At 40.3% G+C, this 24,264-nt stretch overlaps 1 protein-coding gene across 3 annotated transcripts in view; it reads right to left on the bottom strand.

Moving 5' to 3' along the window:
* EPB41L4A (erythrocyte membrane protein band 4.1 like 4A) overlaps positions 1-24,024 on the bottom strand; it is a 127,286-nt gene extending 103,262 nt beyond the window's left edge. For all 3 annotated transcript variants that reach the window (XM_413976.8, XM_040655713.2, XM_040655714.2), the window contains exon 1: positions 23,827-24,024. In XM_413976.8, coding sequence (XP_413976.4) covers positions 23,827-23,925 — 99 coding nt within the window. In that variant the 5' untranslated portion in view covers positions 23,926-24,024. The remainder of the gene's footprint in view (positions 1-23,826) is intronic.
* Positions 24,025-24,264: the final 240 nt, after the last annotated feature.

The raw sequence follows: 24,264 nt of genomic DNA, 5'->3' as shown, positions 1-24,264 counted from the left end.
GGCTCTGGGTTTCATTACAGGAAAGATAAAATAATTGAACCAACATGACAGAAGCCCAAAAAAAAACAAACAACAACAACAACAAAAACACAATAATTTCATTTCAGGTATGAAAGAACATACTTGTATTTTGCCTGAAAGAAGATAAATGCCACTTTTTTAAGCACTTAGCTTTCTTAAGGTTCATTTTTAGAAAGGTTGTTCTGTCAGATCCAACTCCGTAGCTTTATGGACATATAAAAGCCAGAAAAAGTGAGATGAAGGGTAGTTAGATATAACGACTATATAATGATTGCTCTAAAGTTGAAGTTGCACTGAAATTAGCACTTACAGCAAGAAAAAAAGCCTTCTCCTTCACAGTGATGGGTGTATTGAGGCTTGTATTTTTGTTGTTGTTGTTGTTGTTGTTCTATTGGGTTTTTTTGGTTTTGGTTTTTTTTTTCAGATTGACAAAATCTGTCAGGAAAGAAAAAAAAGAAAAAAAGAAAAGGAAACAAACAAGGAAACAAGCAAGGATTTTCTTCTTATGGCTGTTGCCAAAAGAATTACTGAATTCCTTCGATGAAATGAACAGAAGTAATCTTGGAAGTGATCTTTCCAGATTTTACCCTGTCAGGCTTCTTTATTTGTACTTCTCTTATATTTCTGCATCTACACGCCACCAGAACCTGCAAATTGCATGTTCACTATCATCTTCATAGCTGGACACAACTACTCTGAGTTTTCAAAGTGTCCCACTTTGACCTACATACATGAGACAGAAAGGTGTCGACTTGTCATGATTGGTTTGAGCTGCACCAAAAATAGATCATGGACACCTAAAAGGCACCCCTCAATTCATCCCTCACAAAGACAAGAAAGATCAAGTTTGAACAGATAGGGATCCAAGGGGGAAGGAGTATTATGGAAAAAAATAAAATAAACCTGGTCTTTCAGGAAAGACGGAGGCAATGGGATGTGAAGGACTGTTTTCTGCGGTTGCCAGAGCAGAGAGGAAAGGCAGCCCTGGAGACAAGGGGGCTCCGGGCTGGGAGAGCTTAGTGCTGGCACTGCTACTTCAAGAGATCTCTCAGACCCAGCCTGTCAAATGTCTATCATCAGCACAGGCAGGGAGCATCTTGCACTAAGCCATGAGCAGAGGCATTATTTCTTTTTCAAAACAAACTGAACCACCAAGAGGAATATGGATTTTGTTTCAAAAATTGATCAAAACAGATTGTACAAATGTTAACTGGATTTTTGAAAAGGCACTATTAATTGCTGCCAGCTCTAAGCTCCTTCCAAACAGCTCTGACTACTGCTGTGCAACAAACTCTCCATCTTTCACCCCACAAATATGAGCAGGGTACACAGCTCACACAAACACAACATGTACCTGGGCAGCTCTGGGAACTGCAGCCATGCTCCCAGCATCAGCTGTTTTTAATCAACCTCACCATATGGGTGACTCTTTTAATGCAGTATTTGCTAACAGTACTCCAAGCATTCTGAAAAGACTAATACAAGAACTCCCCTTTTGCACAATCTCTGTGGCAGAGCAAATGGGAAAACAACCTTGCAAAACTTCAATTTTCTCTTGCTCATATGTCAGATAGCAGAGACCAAAAGATCTGAAGATGCACACAGAACAGTCATGCACTAGGTCTCACACACTGATGAGCAGTGTAACACACAGCAGCTGAGGGGCACTTTTAACACAGTTGAAAAACAAATGGCAAATTTCAATCTTTGAGACTATTTTTTTTGACTTTTTTTTTTAATTTTATTCAAATCTGAGAGAACAGAGATATTAACTGGAAGGGTGGATGCTTCTGAAGCTACATCAGGAGAGAAAATACCATAGATGTGCCAGAGAGTAAGAGCAGAGAAAGAGATAGATGGAATGGTCCTCCTTTCTCCTCATCACAGACACTACCCATACAAACAAGCAGGCGTCTTCTAGGCTCTGCCTCCTCCTGCCTACCAAGAGTCATGGGGCAGCCTATGACTACCTTGTGGAAGCAGCACACAGCTTTGCACTCTTGCTGGATGCTGTAAACACCCGCAGTGCCTCATCCCCTACCATCCTGTACAATGCTGTGAGATCTCTGTTGTGCAGTTGTTGATTCTGTAGAATGATCTGCTCATTCACAACTTGGTCAGAAACACTCCACGCAAGAAGAGCTTGCAAGCTACCAAAGCAAGGATACAAAAAGGCAAAACTCACACAGTCACAACACCAAATAAAAATAGAAGAAAAATGCAAAAGGTAAGAAAAGAGTGGGAATTAAATAGGAACAAAGCAGCAACCAACATGCATTGCCCAAGAGAAAGCGTAGAAAAGAGCCTGTCAGCCACCCATTTTATTGTGCCATTTATCCATAGCTGGTTTTAAAAGCTTAGTTTTTACTTCCCCATAGGTACAGCATGTAAGTCTAATTACAGAACATTCCCATTCAGGTGAAGTACACAACACACAGCCTGGATTGGTTTTATATTCCCACCACACTAAATCACAGCCTGCAAGGCAAGAATCCTGTGCCATCTCCAGAATCTTCTCCACTGTTTGCTGCTGTTACAGAGGCTTTTCTGGCCGCTCCTGTTTGCCTAAGTAAAATATGTCATAAATAAATAAATAAGCAAGCTTCCCTGCTAGAGAGTTACTAACATGTTGGTAACCAGCAGCATAACAAAGCCCTATGAAACAGACTCAGACTGTTGAGAACAGTTGTTAATGCACTTTTAACACTGGCCAACGCCACGTTCATTTGTGACACCGACAGAAGCATACCTAACTTTACCAAGCTAAGACTGGCTCCCTGCAGTCATGTCAAGACAGATTACTTCCATAGCGATGCTCCACAAAACCTATCACAAGCCAGGAACCATAACAGCAGTATTTTCTTCACAAGCTCCAAAACTATGTGAAATCCAGATAATACCTACACACCCACTGGTGAACAGTATACAAATGTAAATCTTGGGAATATTCAGATTCTATCAGAAACTTCCCAGTTTGAGTTCAGTTTTACTCACAGCATGCTCCCACACAGAAATGAAGCATAAAAAACACACCTGGGCTACTGAAACAGTCCACCGTAAACACTGTTCATAAAACAAAAAAACAACCTGAGCTCTTTGCTTTCAGGGCGATTTCGTACTCCCTGCTATTGTGAGGGTTTTTGCCACTGAGGTAAGCAGTTTTATCTCCACTGACCTGATTTCCCTAATAACTTTTTTTTTTTCCTTGTTGTAGGCAGAAGTACATGGAAATGAATCATAAGTTCAATATTACGAAGCTAGAATTATCTGTAATATCCAACGCCAGAAAAGAGCCTGAGTAATCACATTTTAAAATGCTCAGTAGAAAAGATGGAATCCAAAGAGTAATCACTGGAGAAAAGCCAATGAAGACAAAAATCTACATAAACCATATGCAAAATATAAACAAACAACATAAGACGTACAGAAGTTCTATTCTGAACCATTATAAATTCCATAGCTTGCACATTTACCAACTGTACCGTTAACAACAGAAAAGCATTCCTGAAAATCCTTTCATTCTATTTTCTGAAAAAGACACTGGAAAATGTTGAACAATGTATTAAAGATTTCAATGGCTGAAAACGTGACTTCATGCAGTTACACAATATTGTATTAAAATTTGCTTTTCAATTCAAATACTGTTAGTCTGTTTACAAAGATGATTACTACATTAAGTAATCTTTATGGTATGTGTCTGTACACAAGTGTGGCTAAAAATCAAAAGGTCCCAGAGAATGTTTTGAAGCTTTTTCAACCTATTCTAATGCATCTGGCACAACACTTACATTATGTGAACAGGGCTTTTAAAATTTCTTTTGAGAAAATTAACCCCAGGGCCATGCCCTTTTTCTTCCACACCTCTGTGGAGGTTATTGAAGGTCTTCCTCAACAAAGGAGGAATTGGAAATGGGCTGAACCTCAGCCTTTTGAAATAGGTGGGAAAATTTTCATTGACAAAGATTGTGCATCTACCTAGACCATTGAACATACAAGGGAAAAAAAGGCTGAGAGCTCTCATGCACAACAGAGAAATAGGTAATAAAGGTAATAAAGCCAGAAGTAATGGAAGGGATTTGTGGTAATTCCCTTGGGTGTCACAGTGCCGAGTGCCACACTTAACTAAAGTATATACAAAAATACTGTTCAAGAGAATGGGGCCAGGCTCTTCCTGTTGCTGGCAGCGCCCAGCAACAGGACAAGGATCAATGAGCACGAATTGCAGCACAGGAAGTTCCATACAAAGACAAGGAAAACCCACTTCACTGTAAGCGTGACAGCACTGGCACAGGTTGCCCAGAGAGGTTGTGCAGTCTCCTTCTTTTGAGACATTCAAGACCCACCTGGACACTTTCCTGTGTAAGCTGCTGTAGGGAACGTGCTTTAGCAAGGGGTGGGAATAGATCATCTCCAGTGGTATCTTCCAATCCCTATGATTCTGTGACTCCAGTGCTTCACATTTACAACATCTTTGTAAGATCAATGATATAGCATATTAGGACATTACATTTGTACATTTCACTCCACTGTCAACTAACTTGTGAAAAATACTAAGAGCGCCCTCAGCTCCTTTACAAGGGATTCAGAAACCTTTTTCCGGACTTCCAAGCAAGGTTACATGACCTACAGTAGTTCAGCAGATCTTCCCACACTGCTCATCTCAGCCACTCATCTTCCAATAAACAGCCCTTACCTTTAAATTACTTACATATATATACACACACATGCACATTTATGTACGGCACACACACAAATGCACATCCATATATTAATTTGTGCTCCACTGTTTACCCATCAATCTTAACACCTCTGCCTTGGGTGTACTGTTATTAATAACTAGCACTGGAGTTGCAGAACACTAATTCCTCCAGGTGTAAAATGAGAGGAAAAAAATTAATATAACTCAACTGACACCATTAAGCCTAACCTTAACTACAAAAAGCCACTGTGTTACTGTTACTACAGTGTAACCTGTAAGATAAACTATTTTAAACCACCCACCATGCAAGCTTCTGAACTTGTCAGATCAGAGGAAGCAACATTAAAAAAACAGAGGCACACAATTTAATAATCTCATGCATGACTCTAAAATATCTGTTTTGTACGAAAGCTCAGAACTTCCACAAACTAACTGAAGAAATACGCATTTTCGATTTTGTTCCTCAAATACAACACATTTGAGTATACAGATTCAATATATTACCACCTAACAATTATTTTACCATGCCAAAAAAAAAAAACACACTGCCATAGTTTCTCCATTTTGGCATTATACTACTAATCCATACCAAATTTACAGTCAGAAAATAAAGTTTTGGAGAAAGAATGTGAAACAACTTCATAAACAAGCTGAATCAAATAGAAATGCAGTTAAAACTGTCACATAGTGGGTTTGGCTGGTGACTAGTCAACTTTTTCAGATTATGTTTTTTTTGTTTGTTTTGTTTTGTTACACCATCACTGCATCTCCCATCAGGGAAAGGAAGGAAAAGCTTATGCAAGGAATTTTAACAGTGTCTTACTTCTACTCAATGTCAGGGTGGTACTCTCAATAACTACCCAGTAAAACCAAACCAGTACAAAACTCTTCAGGTAATTTGCACAGATCTCATTCAGATGCTCAAAAATCCTGAAAACTAATTTTTACAATCAGTACTTACATTTGTTTCAGATCTTCTGTTACACACCTTAAAATATCGTAGTTCAATATTATCTTAAACCAGCCCAAACTCTATGAACCATGCAGCTGATGATTTTTTCACTACTCATTAATCTTCTGAACTGTGAAGTTAATTTTTTCCATTGCTGGCAACAGTGCTCTAGAACATGAAACTGGATTAAAAGAAAAGGTTAAGACGGGAAAAAGAAGGAAACATGCTTTGTTCTGCACGTGAATTAACATTTGGCAAAATGGTATTACATATTTTAATATGAATCTTCTAGAATGATGAGTTTATTGGGAAGGCTGCAGAGAGCAAATTCCCATGTACTAATACCTACCTTAGTACTAGTACAATGCATTGAAATAAGTTTATTTTTCTGAACTCTTACAATGGCATTGTAAGAGTTCAATGGCAATTGAACTTCATTCAATTCAATGGCAATTCCTACTATAGTCTAAGCATGACTGCATGTGTCATCAACAAAGCACCTCATCACAAGCATTTGTAGTACAGACCCCCATAACATAGTCATTTTGAAGGGCCTGTAGGAAGAAAAGTAGATTTAACAACATTTATTAAAGCACTTCTAATGCAGAGTAGAAAAAAATAACCAAACTGCATCAGTTAAAAAGTTGAACAAAGTATGACCTGAAAAAATTATTGTATAATATATTCTGTAATCACTTACTCTATTTACTATTAATAATCAGTTAAGTGAAACAGCATGACAAAAAAATCTTTTCAGCAACATGAACAATAAACTCACCCTTTGTAAGTGAACTAAGGCAACTAACATCTCTTTGGAATACGGTTCTTTCGCTTGTGTAACTAAAATATTTGCAAAGATTCCAGTCACAGAATATTTGCACTGTTGACTTACAAACTAAAGTGTTTAAAAAGTTGTTTTTAAGTAGACTTGGTACTTGAGAAAACACACAGACTTCTGTGCGAAATCATAATGGCCATCCTTAAAATGGTAGGGCTTCTCATAGTAGCACTCAGGCCTTTCATCATGGGGACATGAGAATATTTAAAGAAGTTCGAAGAAGTTCTGTCTTTCTCTGCATCCCAATTAGCTTGAAGTGGAAGCTTTCAGCAGGTCCCCTGCTGGGGACTCCCCATCTTGGTGGACCCCAGCAAGCTGCTCCTCAAGACATCCAGCTCCCACACATTCCTTCCCACAGATCCTTCTGGGGGTGGGGAGAGGGAGCGGCTTGGATAAGCCCTGTTCCAACCACAAGCAGGTGGCACACAGCTCCCTGTGAATCACAGCCAACTGGCGTACATTAAAGCAGTCCTCAGGCTACCCTAGATAGGGCTGGGCCAAGTCAGAAGTGGAGAAACATGCAGCTATAATTAGGATAGAGATCAAAAAACACATTCACTCTTAATCAAAAACATTTTCCCTCTTAATTCAGTCAAGTATTAATAGTTTTAAAAAGGTCTTTGTTATGTACCTCCTCTCCTTTCCATCTATCCAACTACAGATACAAATGCTAGCAAGCTTAGGCAAGATGAGGCATGAATGGAAGGGAATATCATCTCTACCATGTCATTTATATTTCTACTGCACTCAGGATTTTTGGATCTGAAGAAGTGACAAATCAGAAGAGCCCAATTGCAATGCCAGTGCTAAGAAACAAACTCTTTCCTTAGGGAACTCATCAGACAGATAACATGAAGCAGGCTGTCTCTGAATACAAGCATCTCAGCAAGCCACACGTCTGCTGGGAGACAAAGAACAACATTTATTCTTTATTTCTATGGAATTTCAGTTTAATTGAATCCAAACTGGAACAACACGGAAAAATATTGGTTCAATGCCTTTTTCTGCTTTCTGTAATTACAGATAGCAGTTGGTAAGAAAGGTGACTAACACTACCATTACACTGCTAGAAGAAAAACAACTTGACACCACAACATTGGAGAATGCTTTGAATGTGAAAAAAAAGAGAAAACCATTTAATGAGAAGCTGTTACAAACGGAGATTCTTCAAAGCCTGAGCCCAAATTGCACGCAGCTTTGGCTGCAGATGACACAAATACGCTGATGCAAACTTCCTGAATGCAAAGGGGTCTTCCAGCAACCATGCATTTTCTAAAATCTTTCTAAAATTCTCTGGGAGGTGCATTCGTGGTAATTTTTAGAAGTGAGATGCAACAGTATGAGGGAGATGTTAAAAATCAATGCAGCACACAAAATCAATGCAACAAACGTAAAAACTAAACCTGCAGAGAGAAACTGATCTGTCTATGGCTGAAGACTTTTTTTTTTTTTTTTTTTTTTTAAGGAAGAGGGGTCAGGAAGTTGACAGAGCTAGTGATGAGGCTGATTTGCCCATTTTTTCACTATGCTTCTGGTCTGTGAGCTTGTTTTCTTCTTAAGTCAGCCTCTCACCTTTGAGATCTTTGACGTTAAATAAAACCTGAGATTTTTGCTTGAAAACACATATAGTCTTGATGGTCCTCTTAGAACTTCTAAAAAAGAACTGTACAGTAGAAGGACTTAAACCTGGTGTCATGGTTTTATGACTTTTTGTTATCAGTATTCCACATCACAACATCATGTAAAGCATTGAGAGTTAAAGAGCTAATGCCCCACTTCCATGGACGGCCAATTTTTCTAATAGCTGCCTCTCAGAAGAACTACATACCCCAGAGGACTTTGCACTCAGAGGGGAAGATAAAGCTGGCAAGTCATGGGACTCTCTCTCTCTCTCTCTCGATGCCTGGAAGTGTATGCGTGTGCTCCCCAGCTGCTTTGGCTTTATTCAGAGTAAGGCCTTCAGTTTCGGACACTCTCTCTCTTATTTTATTTATTAGCCTCAATTCCAATTATATATTGTATTATATTGTGTTATCTTGTATTCCAATATCATATTTAGTAAAATTAACTTTCCTCCTCAGATTGTTGCACTGTTCTGTTTTTGGGCCTAGCTCCCATCTCCCTACCCTCCCCCTTTCCCTTTTTGGGCTGGTGGGCCTGCAGGCCTGCTGACCTGTCACAGACACAGGTTGATCTAGATAACTCCGTGACACCTGGTAAGATCATTTTTAATTAAAATATAAAGTAGTTTTTTCACACAATAGTACTTATTTGTCTTCAAATCACTTGCCTTGTCTGCTCTTCTATCATTATCCTTACTTACAGGGAAGAGGCCCAAGGAGATTTCCATAACACTGAAATTCCTCGTGCTAGGGATTGTAAAAAATACATCTAATGGTCCTTAACTTCTCAAACTTAACTGCCAAAATAATGGAAAAAAAAAAGCCCCCCAAACAAAAAGGAAATAGTTTCCCTTTCTGCAGTGCCAGGACACATTCAATAGGACTAGACCGATAGGAGGAGGAACCGTGCACCTCTCAGTCACTAGCCATCTCAACACTTTGGCCAGTAGACCAATCTTAACAGTTTTTAGTCTCCCCATTATCTGACTCAGGATGCCATTTCACATCACATATTTTAGACTTCTTCTGGATCCCAGCCCTGTTCACTCTAAAGCTGCCTTGGAACGCAGGATGGAACGCAGGATGTTTGCAAATAGCTCCAGGGATTTCCAACATAAGGCACAATGACAACATTACACATCTGAAAAGAGTGTTGTGGTTTGGAGGGAGAAGTTGCCAAAGCTTTTACAGAGTAACCAGATTAAGTCTTCTCTGCCTGGGGACTCTCAGAAAAACAGGGCACAACAATAACCCATACAGGCAGCAGCTTAACAACACTGCTACTCTACCTCTCAAATAAGAGTACCCATACAGGGATATGCATATTTCACATAACATTAGTACGACTATAGCAGTGAAGAAGATCTAAACACAACTCAATACTCCACATAAGCACATCCTCCATCATCTTGGGTGGCGGGCAACTGTCAAGAGCGCCAGTCCCAAGCCGGGATCAAACCTGTCCAGCATTTCCTTGCTTCAGGTCTCCCAACACGCTATATAATAGCATGTTAAAAAAAGGTTAAGGATCAAATGTGCTCTATGCACAGGCTTGCTGGAGTTAGGAAAAAATGAAAGTGGCTTAACTGAAAACAAAAGTGACCCTGGCTAGATGTTAGGGAATGCTTTCTAACTGGAAGAATAACAAAGGACTGCAGCTGAGCTCTTGGGAAGCTACTGAGCCTCTTTAGTAGAGGTTTTCAAGAACAGATCAGATGAGAAAAAAAATACTGTAAAGAACAAACCACATATCTGTGACAACATCTTCACCTAATGCAATTTATTATAAATTGATTACACATCCTTTTCATCCAATTCCCTTCTACTCCTATTGCTCAACAGAAGCAATCCTAGCCACAGAGAAATGATTTCAGCTTCAAGGAAAAAAACAATCTTGAAATCATAACACTTGTTTTACTTTCATGCTTCCTCATACAAATATGCAGGCTTACTGGCTTTAGGAGTCAGCAGGGTTTGTGCTATTAAGTGCCTCGCTGCAACCATGACAACAGAAAGTTTTAATTATTTCAAATGAGAGTAGGAAAGACATTCCAAGACTGTACTGAAGAAAACACCAAACAAAGGGAAATTCAGTATAAGAATCCAACTGCAACACTGCAGATTCGAAGGTTTCCAACCAACTCAAACACCTTTAAAAAGATACCCATGTGAGCCGAACTACATCTATTACAAACTGCATAGGCAAATGAAAAGTAATGAAACTAACTTTACTTAAAAATATTTGCAATTCCTGAATGTTGATAGCTACCACAGCTGACACTGGTGATCTTGATCATACAGCCAGACCATCAGGTAGAAACTTCTAAGAATGAGCAGAACTCAGAAGTGCTACACATCAGAGGTTTAGATACTATATTCTCACTTAAGTACTTGATTTCAGAGAGTAACACCTGAATCACACAATTTTCATCTGCATGTCACTACATAAATGACTCTGCACTAGTCAAACCTTCCTTCTGAAATGCAGTTTTAATATGTTCGTATGTGAAAAATTACAGTATTGCTTAGAGGCGAGCATTTCTTTGTGTCAGTTCCTTAAAACTGTTAAATCCACATTTAATTATGTGGAATTGGGTTTTGTTTTTTGTTGTTGGTGGTGGTGTTTTTTTGTTTTTTTTTTGTGGTGATGGTGTGGTTTTGGCTTGTTTTTTGGGTTGTTCTTTTTTGGGGGGAGAGAGGGGGCTGAAGGTTTGTTTATTATAATACTAACTTAACAGCATAAAACCTTGTAACTTCTGTTTCTAGCATTGAATTAGAAAATGTCGATTCATAATGCTAAGACACTGCTTTCCAGTTTTAGCTCATGGGTCTAATACTCATAAAACCAGGCATGGTAAAGAAATCTTTATGTAAGTGACACTGTATTGATAGTTACTTTTTTAACTGTTAAGTCAGATCTTAAGACAGATTTCCAGAATTATCTTAGTTTCAAACACAATCTTTAGAAATACAAGCTTTGGAAAGACTTATACACGTGTCTAAATGCTTTTGAAAATAAGTATCATGCCTGTCTTGCCTATGATTACATGACACAGTAGACATCAACAGGATCCTCCTTACTAAGACCTGATCCTTGCAATTTCCTCTTTTTACATGTATCATTTCTGTTGTTTAGCCACTTTTTTTTTTAATTCATTATTGTTTCAATGTTATTTGAGATAATTTGAATTTGACAAAGGACAATATTACTTCTTTCTCCTACATCTGAACACATGTGTAAACTGACAAAAGCCTAACCACTGACTTATTTATCCTGGCTTAATCAATCTGGATTCCCTGTTTCACTTGAGATTACAATGCTCAGTTGAAGGAAGAACCCCAGAGGGAACAAACTTTTGTTCAAAATAAAAAACGGCCATGTAAATCTAGGCTTCTAGCTAAATGAATTAAATTGAAACAAAAGTCACCTGTTCCACTCAGGTTCAAGCAAGCCAGTTATTCCATCAAAATATTTTGCTGCTATGATCCCTACCCTATAGGACAGATTCAGAGAGAGACAGACACGTCTCCTCCTAGACAGAGATGTTTTAAGGTGCTTCAAGCATTTCTGGTGTATTCCTTGCTTATTAAGTAAGTAGCCTATACTATCATGAGCGCTCTCATAATGTTTAACAAAATAGCCTATCAGAGGTTGTAGCTCTGCTCATAAAAGCACATCCAGTTAGCGAGAAAGCCAATCTATGCATGCAGGCCAAACTGCTGGAGAATTTAGGGTGTGGTGAGCTGACAGGATTGATCCAGGAGTTTGACAGATTGTAGGTTTTATGTTTTGGTAAGGTCAGTATGTGCTGTGGAATCACCTCCTAGACCTTTAGCAGACGAGCTACCCTCCCAGCTTTGTGCAAAGATGCTTAAAATCTTCAGGCTCACCTGCAAACCTTCAGGCTGCTCCTGGAGTCACAGTGTACCTCCCTGCCAGCCCACACCAGGGAAAGTCTGTCTAGCTGGTAATGCTAACCTATTATCTTTCCCACTTAAGGAAAGTACAAAATTATTTGCTTCAGTACAGATTCTCTTCACAGCTTTTTGCCTTCATAAGTGTTCTGTAGTAAAACCAGAACATCCTTACCAAAAACTATGGCATTCCTGCAGCAAGTAGATACAGGTCAGTTCTTAGCAATCCATCCATCCTACATATTTATTATTTGGAATGAATGCCTTGTGCTATTTACCCACAAATTTTATGCTGTCAAAAGAACAATCCAAAATTGACCAGCCATCCCACAGCATAGAGATAATATTCCTTGAACTGACAACGTGCCCTGTTTTCTCCTTCATTTCAATCCGCTCTGCTCCCACACCTGTCAGTTCAATCGCTGTGTATTGCTTCAGCCCTAGACTACGGAATCTTTGGGGCAGGGCCTGCCTTTGTGCTCATGGTTTGCAGAGAACTTTGTTATTTTTTCAGTCTGCTCACATGCTGTCACGACTCCAACAATCATCATTCTACAAAAAAAACCTCAAGTGCTAATGTGTACGGGAGGAAACAGCTGTATACTTGAACAACAGCCTTCGTGTATCAGGAATACTAAAGCATAAACTAATAGTCAGTGCATTGTTTAATTAAATGTTTGGTCCCTTCTTTCAGACAGAAAATGGCTAGTTCTTGACAGAGCACAAGACTTCCTTTGTGTACGCTTCAAACAATCACTACTGCAACTTCTTTTAAACAGTTTGCCTGGCTCCCTGCTCCAGCTTCAGACTTACAAGAGCTAAGAAGAATCGTGCTTTTCCTGCATTGTGACCTTTTTTTCCTCTTTGCAAGACTGTGCTGTTTTGAAAGCTCCTATCACCCAGATCAGGTTTCCTGCACCCCGTAACTCTGCCCAGTAATGGTCTAAACTGACTTCAAATTGCAAGCACATCTGCACGCATGGTGAACCCACAGCAAACACCTGCTTCTTACAAGCAATATACTCCTTGCTAGCTCCTGTACCGGAGAGCATGCTTCCAACTTGGCGTGCTTTGATGAGAGGAAGGTCAAGCACACTGTCTTGCTTTGTTTTTTGTTCCCACAGAAATCAGTGTTTAAAATCTAATTGCTACAGTTCAAGTTAATTTTCTCATCCCATATTCCCTCAGTGTGCACAAAATAAAACACAAATCAGAACATGAGTGAGAAACTATGTAATAAGTAGCAACCTGTTAAGTACCTTTGTTTTCAGTAATGACATTGTATCTATCTGCTCTGTGCGCTGAAATTTATGTCAAGCATAGTAAAATGAAGAACTAAATTCACAGTTAGCAAGGGCAGAAGAAACACGCACCAAGTTCCACAGAATGAGATCAGCCAACTGGTGGATTTTACACAGACAAACACAAAGAATAATCTCTGTTAGAGCAAGGAGGTGGGCACTGCACACGTTCGTAAAACTTGAGAAGACAGTTGAGTACAGTAATGAAAACTGGGTTGTACTTTTGTGACTTCTCAAGTGCATGCTTAAACATGCTTAAACAGTAGAGCAGGCATATTAAAAAAATAGGTGTTTTGAATCATCAAGAGAAGGCACTTGGTAGGACAAATTAAAACTGAAGAAAATTCCACTTACCCTTTTGATTTAGGAGTTTCTCTAAGTGCATTATTTGCTTATGAAAAGTTCTGGATTAATTATGTTGTAGGGAGGTTTACCTATGCTGCTCTACTGCAAAGCCTCAACCCTGACCTACGTAATTCTCATGAACAATAAATAAAGGTACAGAATACATAAGAGAGCAAAAAAAGGACACATAAAATGAAAAACTAGTTTCTGTTCATTTTCAATGAACTCATCTGGTTTAATTTCCCCCAGCCAGGTTCTCCTCTCAGCAAAGTATGCCAAATCAGAAGCATGCCTTCCTGTGGGACTTTTGCCCTCCTACAGGGCTTCTGCAAGCTACAGGGGAAAAAAAAAAAATGAGGTTGTTACAAAAACACTGACAATTCAAATTAATGCAAAGAAAGACAACAAAAGAAAAGAAAATTTGAGATACTTCTCTTGTTTTGACGTTGTAGATTCCAGCTACTAAACAGCTTCCTTTCACAAACACCCCCTCTAATTTGTACACAGACATACACGTAATGTCAAAAAGATATTTTTTATTGACCCACCATGCTGACTTTTGTTCACTTGCATTTGTTCAACAAAGCAGAGTTTGTAAACAAACATGACTTGCACTGCAGATCATCTTTAAGAAAAGTCTTTAGGAATGAGCTCATTAAAATTGCTTCTTTTGCAGAATTCTCTCAGGAAAGCAGAAAAAAAGAAAAAGCAGCTCTAGGTTCATGGAATAAAGATTCAGTCTTGAGAGCAGTAAGCACAGCTTTCATGCTCTAAACAGTCAGACCTAAGACCTGAATGCCAAAGAAAGGCCAAAGATGACTAAGAACAAGTTTAACTTTTCATTAAAAGGTAGAAAGCTTGTATGTCTCTTTTATGTGAATAATAATCTAACATCTTTGAACAAGATCTAACATGTTTTATTTTAAAGAGGCATCATTTATTGAGTCTGCTTGTAGAAAAAAAATGGGTCCAATTTGGCTCTGCTTGAAGTCAGTGCTGAAGTATGCTAAAACATCTTTTGCCTTCACCGGTATTGAAACCAGATTCTCAATTTATTCTCACATCAGAGAAAAGCTCTAGTAACTAACTACTGCTTTCACAAAATGTTATGACCAAATCACTGCCCAAGGAAGAGTACTACCTTTTGGCAGAATACCCCGCAGACAATGAATTACTGAAGGAATCAGAAGGCCAGGAGCATTTTCTTCGTAATAAATCTTATCCACAACTATTTGGATCACTGGGAGAGGGGAAAATACAAACCTCGTTTTTGAAGGGGAAAACAGTTTGCAGAGGTGATTTTAAGGAGTCTAGAGTTGTCAAGTCTTAACACAGAAAAACAAAAGACTACTCATAGTAATCCAAAATAAATGCTGTATCTTTGAAGGATATCAGAAGCTTTTGTTTCTAAATATGATCCTACACATTCAAAGTACACACTGAAAAGTAAACTGAAGTATTCATGCAACTCAAATGTTGCACACAAAATGAAATGGTCATGCTTAGACATTTTTATATAGAAAAAAAAGAATGGGAGGAAGAATATGACTGAAGAATCACTTAAAACAGAAGCAAAAGATTTGATCTTTTGAATGTCAGGGGCTTTATTCAATCCTTAAAAAAAATATTAAAAAACACCTTCAAGCCAGCCCTACCCAAAGCAGTTGATGCAAATGAAACCTAAAAAGCTGAGGGCAAGTCAGGACATTCAAGCACTTCTTCAAAAGGTTCCATTTTGAAAGGAAAGGTTTTGTAGCTTTCTCTCCTTCTTTCTCAGAGGAAACATCCATCTGGAAAAAGTGATTTGCCAGTATAACCACTCCGTCAATTTGCATCTCCCCCTCACTTGCCCCGGGCCTTTGTCTCCTGACCACCAGTACTGAACTATGGCTACCTTTTTTCTCTCATGATCCATGCTAAAGCACCCTAATTTCCCATGAAGGAAGGTCCACGCACAGTAGTCAGGATTGTTTCCTGTATGGTCCTCAATATAAACAGCCTAGTTTCAGTTGCTCCAGGCAGTCTTCCACGTTACCTACCTTCAAAGCACCTGATACATACCACTTATTCCTCACTCACTGAAAATCAGAACTAAGATGGCCAGAGACTCAGCTCTTTCTTTTATTCTGACATATAAAATAAATAAATCATCTATTCAAACGAAAGGTTGTCTCCCACCATCAAGTAGACTTCAAATAAAACTCCAAGGGGAAGGTCTGAGCTATGTGCAACACAGTGCAGAGATGTCCATCGAGTATCACTGAGTCCACTATGCCCGGTGTCAACGGTTTAAGGGCTGGTCCAGCCCGGTTCCACGACTAGTGGGGTGGAGGGATTTCGCAAAATCCACGCCTCCAGGAAGGGAAACAGGGGACCCCAAAATAATTAAAAACAGCAGCAACAATCTGAGGAGAAACAAACTAATTTACTAAATATAGTATCGGAATGTAAGATAACACACTATAAAACAATATAAATCAACAATAATTGAGAGAAAGACTGTCCGAGAGCCAAAGGCCTTACGCTAATACTGAAGCCTTGCATGCAGTCAGGAGCAGCAGTAGCGAGCCGATCTGGCCGGGAACACGGCAAGACAAGAAGAGGCCGAGTCAGATGACCTGCGCCCTTATATCTGTTCCCTTGAGCAGGAATGATAACAGTACTCGTAAAGGCTCTTGAGGAATGTAGTTCTTCTCTTCCAGACAGGTACCCGGAACTAAAGCATTTGCTCTTTAACTCCCAGTACACTGCATAATATTGTGATGTGGAATACTGATAACCAAAAATCATAAAACCATGACACCCGGGGCACTCCATAATACTGCCCTTCTCAGATAGTACAAGCACGACCTCAGAAAACTTGAGAATCTAAAGGTTTCTCAACATGTATTAAAACGGAAAAAGCAGCTGTTGTCACAGAAGTGTTTTTCCTCCTTTTGGAACTCTGAGTAGTCAGCTTCACCAATTCCTTGTAGTCACACACCTTAAACTAAAATGTACTCACCCTTGCGGTTCTCAGCATAGCCCTTTATAAAGACGGCTCCGTCATAAATGAAAAGTTACCCTGAAAAATACAGTTATGTGGAAAACAAGAACCAGGTCCAGTGATTATTACCTGGCTTAAGCCTGCAAGACAGTCAACTGCCTTTTGTTCTGTGCTTACACACATTAGTAATCATGCCAAATTTTACCACTAATTACAAGGGAAAACTGCCATTTTCTGTATTCAGAATACTTTTCATGCAACTTAGAGATAAAAGGTGTTCCTTTTCCCTCACTTAAAGGTGTTTTGTCCCACACAGTGTACTGAAGAATGAATTCTTCAGCTTAGTTCACATTTTCCTGAGAACACAGTAAAGATACCAAACCGCAAAGCCACTTGCTATCATACTCACACTCAACCACATAAAGATGTCACCCAGCTGTCTGAAACTTCATTAACTAGAACTAGACAGATAAAGAGCATTTTCTTGTCTGCATTACATAGAACTATCTGTAGCCCTGACAAGTATAAGAACTAAATGTGGACCAAAAAAAAAAAAAACAAAAGAACTCACAAACTACACAAAATATAGCCCACTTTCACCTCCACATTAGTAATTATCCATGGCTATAAAATAATGAATTCACTACATATTTTGAGTGTGTAAGTAGAAGGAGTAGTTAGTTTTCATCGAATGTAATGGTTCCCCCTTATTAAACACAATACCAATACTTGACTTGTGGGATAGTATTCCTCCCTCACGTTGCACCAAGACAGAACAACCAAAAATCACCAGAGGCAATAAGAAAGAAGGAACTGATTAGGAGCAATCGTTTCAAAGCTCTATGAGACTTTTAAGAAACAAACTCCAAAACAGCACCCTTTTTCTGTATGTTGACAGTGTGTACCAGTCCCTAGAGATTTCTGTGAAGAATGATCCAAAAACCCCTACCTGTATATTTTGCCTTTTACTTGTTATTTTCAGTAACGATGGCTTATACTGTCAATTCAGAGACATCCCTGAGGTTTCTCATTTCCCCTTTGGAAAGGATCTACTAGAATTACTTTTCATCAAAAAGTTTCCTCCTTTATCGTCACGTTTCTTTTCTTCCCTCCCAGCTGTATTCAACCCCTAATTCTAACCTCCCCATTGCTAGTGCTCTCCTTTCCTTCTGTCAAATAAACAGTGCAATTCCACTTGCTGGTGTGATGACAGCTACCCATGGTCTATATCCACCTTAGACTGGTCCTTCCTGGCCCTTTTTCTTACAGGTGAGCACCCCTCTCCCCGGGACTCACTGAGCATGGTCAACTTGTAACTAGTGGCACAGCAGACAAAACAAGGTGTGGCTGTCTTACAGAGACATCCGTAAATCTCTAAATATGACTATTTAAATTTTAGCTTTTAAAAAAATTAACAACTTCACAATACTTACGGACACAAACCAAGGACTACAACCTCCTGTCAGAGATTAAAGGGCATGCTCCCATTTGGAAGGATAGACAGGCTCCCCTCTTAAGAGCACAACACAACCAAAAGAGCCCAGCTCTCATTCTGCAACGTTTCTGTTGTCTTTCCACTTCTAAGTAATAGCATGTGGCAACCCCAGGCATGACCCTTTGACCTCCGTGCCTGCAGGGTTCAACCACCACCAAGAGAATACACAGGAAAAAGCAGGAACAAAAGCATAATCAATACAGAAATTACAATCTTGATTTTAAGGTATGAAATTGAATTGATACACAGTGAGCACAAGATCTGAAACGTACTAAAATGCAGTCTACAAAATTCTACTCAGATTTTGAAATATTACTTGACTGTAAAGACCTCACTTGTGATGAAAACACAGCAAATAAACCTGTAATGTCACTACAAAAAATGCAATCATCCTGAGGAAAATACTATTTAAAAAAAAAAATAAAAAAGGTCAAGAAACAAGAAAGGGAAATAAATCAGTAATCTGTCATCTTTCTACCAAAAATATTGGTATTATTAATGGTGCAGCACGATCAATATGTAACTCCTTACTTTTTCACACATTTTCAATAGCACCTCAGTAATATATATTACATAGTGTGAAATAGAAACAAACTCCTGTAACTTACTAATTAAATTATCTTTCTGAAGCACCATTCCAATTATTTAGTCTTTCCAAGAGTTTCTTTGGTATCAAATGGTTCCACCCGCCAACAATTTTCTTTCCTGAGTGGAAGAGGAAGGGTATCAATTCTGCAAGTGAATTCAGTTTTAGAACTGAATGAACTAAAACATAATATCAGCAGATGGTATTTAACTACACTAAATAGTCCAATACAAGTAACGTGCACTCCAGCTTACCAAAATCCAAAAGGAAGTTTAATAAAAAGACCACCTCACAAAGTGTACATTTGTTCTGATTATATTAAGAAATTATTGCTCACTGAAAGCAGCAAATAGACCCCTTTGACAATATTACTGCTCAAATCTCAGGGTGACTAGGAGGTAACTTCATTTAAAAGTCAATGGATTTCCTTCTTGCTGTCACGCTGGTTTCATTAATTTAGTTAAGTGTACCTAGGGAAAACAGTATCTCAGTGTTCATTTATTTTCTTGTTACTCTCCAGAGTATTTTGCTGGTCTCATCTGCAAAGACCTCAATAAAATTAGTAATCTATTTCAAATATGTGACAGTGATTTTGAGAAGTACTTAATAGCAAGGTATGTGAATCCTTTTGTTCGTTTCTTTTCAACTAGAGCACTAGAACACTGCACAATTCCACACGTGCCACCTTGCATACAGTGCACAATCAGATTTCCTCATCCTTTTTTATATCCATAATAAAAATATACAAATTTAGAATCCTCCTAATGTGGAAGTGCTATGGAATATAAATAATTCACATTTTTCTAAGAAATAGTTTTGTAGTTTTTATTAGAAACAATCTCTAGTGATACTGCATTGCTGAAGAAGAACACGTACTTATACACACTTAGATTTTGATTAGACTACTCGTTTGGCTTCCCTGCCACCAAGCAAAATATGCACAACTGACAGAATCCTGCAGTTTTTATAAAGAAAAGAAACCACAAGGTTTCAAACAAGACTTGGAAATAGTTTTTCCAAATACCTTTTCAGTTTAAAAAGAACAAGATTTCATAATTCTCTTCCTTAAATCCTGTGATAATACAGGTTCAACTTTTATTAACTATTCTTTTCACAAGAATGCTGAGCATTCTTTCACAACATGTTGAACATCTAAAAGAATCTGCACTGAAAGTATCTCCTAATCCATTTGAACTGGGGCAAAGGAAAGAATATCCAGATGTAATGCACTTGAGTTTTCATACTGCAGTTTAGTAGCACAGACCAAAATGTCTATAGGTCAAAAGCAGCTGCAAACTACCATTAAAAAGATTTTTAGGCTTTCTGAATTAGCGTACCTGCATAAGGGAGAAAACTTATAACAGAAACATGCTTTTTGAAAGACACAGAAACATAAAACAGAAATTACTATTACGAAGAACACGTCCCATATTCACATAGCAAATGACTGCCAATTTGATTTTCAGTGCTGACTCTCAGCTTGAATCATTAGCAAACAATGAGATCTTTCTAGTTGTAGGGATCTATGTTCTGCTGGCACGCGTATTCACTAGGTGTTTATATCAGGAGAAATACAGGTGCCTACCATGCTCATATTTAGTGGAGTGCCCTCGACTTAAATTAGCTTATGCCAAAGGTACACCCATATTTTTTTGTGTGTTATATTTTGCAAGCATGAACTCTGGGACACTTGAAGTTGCTCAGATTTAAAAAGAAAAAGAAATCTCCAAGGGGGAGTGAAGAAAAGCCAGTTAGTCTTTCTGAAAAAGCTAATCACAAGTATGAGTCATAGCAAAATTTTCCAAGGCCGTACAGAGTTTCCTCAACACCCAATAATACAAATGGTTCAATAAGGCACACCAATCTCCTTTTAGTGTACTCTAATAAATAAATAATCAGAATACTACTGACATGCCATATAACTCCACTGAATAAAAAGTGCCTACCAGAAGGTAATACCTTTGCATAAAGCTGCCTAACTTACTGTTCGATCTGTACGACGACAGGTTAAAATAACAGTCCTGGAACAGCAAAAAAAAAAAAAAAAAAAAAAAAAATTGTTTCAATTACCAGGTAATTCTTATTAGTAATGAGTTTTATTAAAATCTCTTAACTGGTGTCATGAACACCACTGCTAGAGCTCCATCCACGAGCCTGAACAGATGCCTCAATTTGTACCATATGCCTCCATTAGGCACGCAGTACCAGAACACAGCAAATAGACTCTCTCAAATCCAAAACTGTCTGGACTAAGAATTACCGTTGCCTTTTTTGTCTCAAAACACTTGCTCTCCAAAATACCTCCCTCAACCAATGGGCTACAGGGAAACATACAAATTGCTGTGTGACATTTGATTTCCTGATTTTCTAGCTGTTATCAGCCTACCGTAAGCTTGGCAGCTGGAGAACCAGTTTGCACCTTTTCACACAACGGCACTCTTACCTTACACTGCAAAGATATCAGGGGAGAACGGCAAGACAGCATGGCCAGCAGTGAAAAAACATGGAAAACCATGAGGAGCAAAAGCCATTCAGAGTCGCGACATGGAAGAGGCTGCCTGAGCACCGCCAGCAGTGAGGCCCAGGCAGGAAGGTGGGTCGCTGTGGCCTGCAGGCTCCAGTGGCCTCGTGCAGGGCTAGATGCTGACCCACCTGCTGCAAGACCCTGGAGAGCTGCTGGATCTCCTTGCATCCCATCTGCCTTTATTTCAGATTGACCAAAACAAAAAAGTCGCTGAGTACTCCTGGAGACAGAGCTCAGCCTCTTGCCCTTCATAGGGAACACCTTCACTAAATCCACCGCAGTCAGGTTCATCAGGTACATACACAGACAGTAAACTGCCGTCAAGTTGTGTTTTTCATCTCTAGCAGAAACGCAAATACTTCGGGGAGAAGGAGGGAATAGCGTCACTTTTATAACCACCTGAAAATCTCTGCATTTGTAATAGAGAACAATCTGTACAACTGTACAAAAGCTGTAAGCTTCCTGAGTGACTGTAAACCCAATTAAACATGTGAAAACAGAAGAAAGAAGGAAATCTTAGGTTTAGAATAAAATACATAAAAACATGCATAATCTGTACCTCGTGCCAAAGCTGAAATGCTATAAAAACAAATTCATTAAGAATATATTTTTAGAGGTACGTATGCCAACAAACAAAACATTTGGCAAAGCTATACAACTGGTTTATGTCATGGTTATAACATCAAATTTGTCAGGATATGACAAATTCTAAGATTTTTTTTTTCCTTCAGAACAATCATGTGGAAAACCACAGAAAAAAAGTGATTTAAAGTGGCATAAACCAGGACTCGGTTCTGCCCTCTACTCTAAAGAGGACCAGGATCCAAGAGAGGACTAACCCAGACAGAGGAAAAGTGGTAGCTCCTCCTCAGCTAGACATGCACTGCTCTTCACACACAGCTGTACAAACACAAGGAAGAAAGAACACAAAGGTGGAAACCACTGGCAAGGTCAGAGAGCTGCACAGCTCCCTTCTGCTCCTGGAGCGGCAGCACCAGGGTGTGGTTTCACATCACACAAATTAAATCTAAAACAAACAAACAAAAAAAAAAAAAAAAACTAACAAAAAGGCTGCTATCAATAATAATAATAATAATAATAATAATTAATAATTAAAAAAAAGGATTCTCCTTTCCCTAAAGTTCCCTAGGGTGTAATCCCAGTGCTCACTGCACAATATTAGCCAACTATTACTTCCCTGTCAGATCCACAAACTGCTCCAGCTCGCTCCAGGACTGCTCAATGGGAAAGGGAATTCAACAATTCAATGAATGGCAATTCAACACTGGGAAGGAGCAGGTGGAAGGGATCAAATCTTCAGCATCACACCGCAGCCAGGTCGCAGCAACAATGGCAGGAAACCACACCCTGATCTGAAACAGGACTATTCCCAGCACTTCAGGTCTCAGATTCTCAAAGCAGAGTTGTGCCTTTTTTAGACCCTTTCCTTCACACGGGACGATTCTGCCAAACGTTGCAAACAACCACCACCTTTCAGGTCTTGGATTTGCGAAGCTAACTACAGGATTATTTCTAGAGATTATTCCTCAAATGTCCCTCTGTGACCGCACAGGCGAGTTTTTCAGATGTGTCAAAGCTCACACCTGAAGGACCTTAGCTAGGTACTGAATTCCAGTATCACTGCAATTTGCTTACTCCTCTGCACTCGGCTTGGATTTGTGAGCTATCTGCAGGTCGTTGGTTCTGCAAAGCTTGAAAATTCTCAGTACGCACTGAGCTGGTAGTGCTAAAGATTCTGGTTATACCGATATTGCTAATTACAGGCTCTCTGTTCCTCCTTTCCTTTCTTTTCCCTGGTTTGCTCCAGTAAACTTCAGTCACTGGAGCTGACACATACAGGCTATCCCAGCAAAAATTTTGCCTCGAACGTCTCATTCGTTTCCCAGAATCAAGTTAGAAAAACTGACAGTTCTGTTATTTTTTGTTGTTCGTTTGATTTCCTGATTCAAGTACGTTATCATTTTGCTAACAATTCCAAGACCTCGCGTTGAGCTTCAAGTGTCCAAGACACACCATCTGCTGTTTCCGGGCTTACCCAAACCGGACCAAGTCAGAGGCCTTCAGCAAAACCTCGGCTTCCACTCACTGCCGGGGCTCAGCAGCGCGAGGCACAGAACCGCAGCGCAGAGCCGCGCGACCGAGCACGCCAGGACCGTCCCAGCGCCGGGCTGGGGACCCCTTACCCACAGCCAAAGGGAGCTGCTGCTACCCGGGGGCCGGGGACGCACCGCCGGGAGCGGCGGCTCAGGGGGACTGCGCAGCGCACTCTTCTATTTCTTCTTTCTCTGCGGCACGTACAGGACAACACTTGCGTGGAGTATTCGGAGTGCTCCGCGCTGCCCGGCACCTGCTGACCGAAATCCTACAGCTCTCCGAGCCATACGTCTTCCCGGGCCGCCCGTCCCTCACCGGACCGCAACCAAAGCCACCCCGTAATTTTTTCGCCTCCCGCGGGATCCCCGGGACCCCTCCCGGCCACACGACCAGACGCGAGGGAGCCCCGCCGCCCGCCCGCCCTCACCTTGATGCCCTGCTGCTGCGTGGTGAGGGTCAGCTTGGACTCGTCCAGGAACAAAACTTCGCAGTAGAATTCCTCCGGGACGGCGCAGAAGCAGCCCATGCCTGCTGGGCGCCAGGGGCCGATTAGGGCTGAGCCGCAGCCGGGCAGGGCCGCGTCGGGCTCCGCGCCCCGCCGCGTCGGCTGCAGGCCGGGGCCGCTATAGTTCAGCGCCCGGCCCCGCGGGACCGCCCTCCGCCGCGGCCATCCCCCGGGAGCGCTTGGACGGGGCTGCGGGCAGCTCCCCGCGGAGAGGCAGGCGCGGAGCTGCGGAGGAAGGAGCCGGGCACAGCCCTCGCTGTCACGGCGCTCCGCCGCCGCCGCCGCCCCGGGGAGGTGCCGAGCCGCCCACCCGCCCGTCCCCCTCCCCGTGCGCGCACGTTCCCTCGCCGCCTCTTTGTG

Source organism: Gallus gallus, chromosome Z, assembly GCF_016699485.2.
Source record: "Gallus gallus isolate bGalGal1 chromosome Z, bGalGal1.mat.broiler.GRCg7b, whole genome shotgun sequence".
NCBI lineage: Eukaryota > Metazoa > Chordata > Aves > Galliformes > Phasianidae > Gallus > Gallus gallus.
The sequence above is the reverse complement of the archived record's forward strand: the minus strand, read 5'-3'. Positions and strand labels throughout refer to the sequence as shown.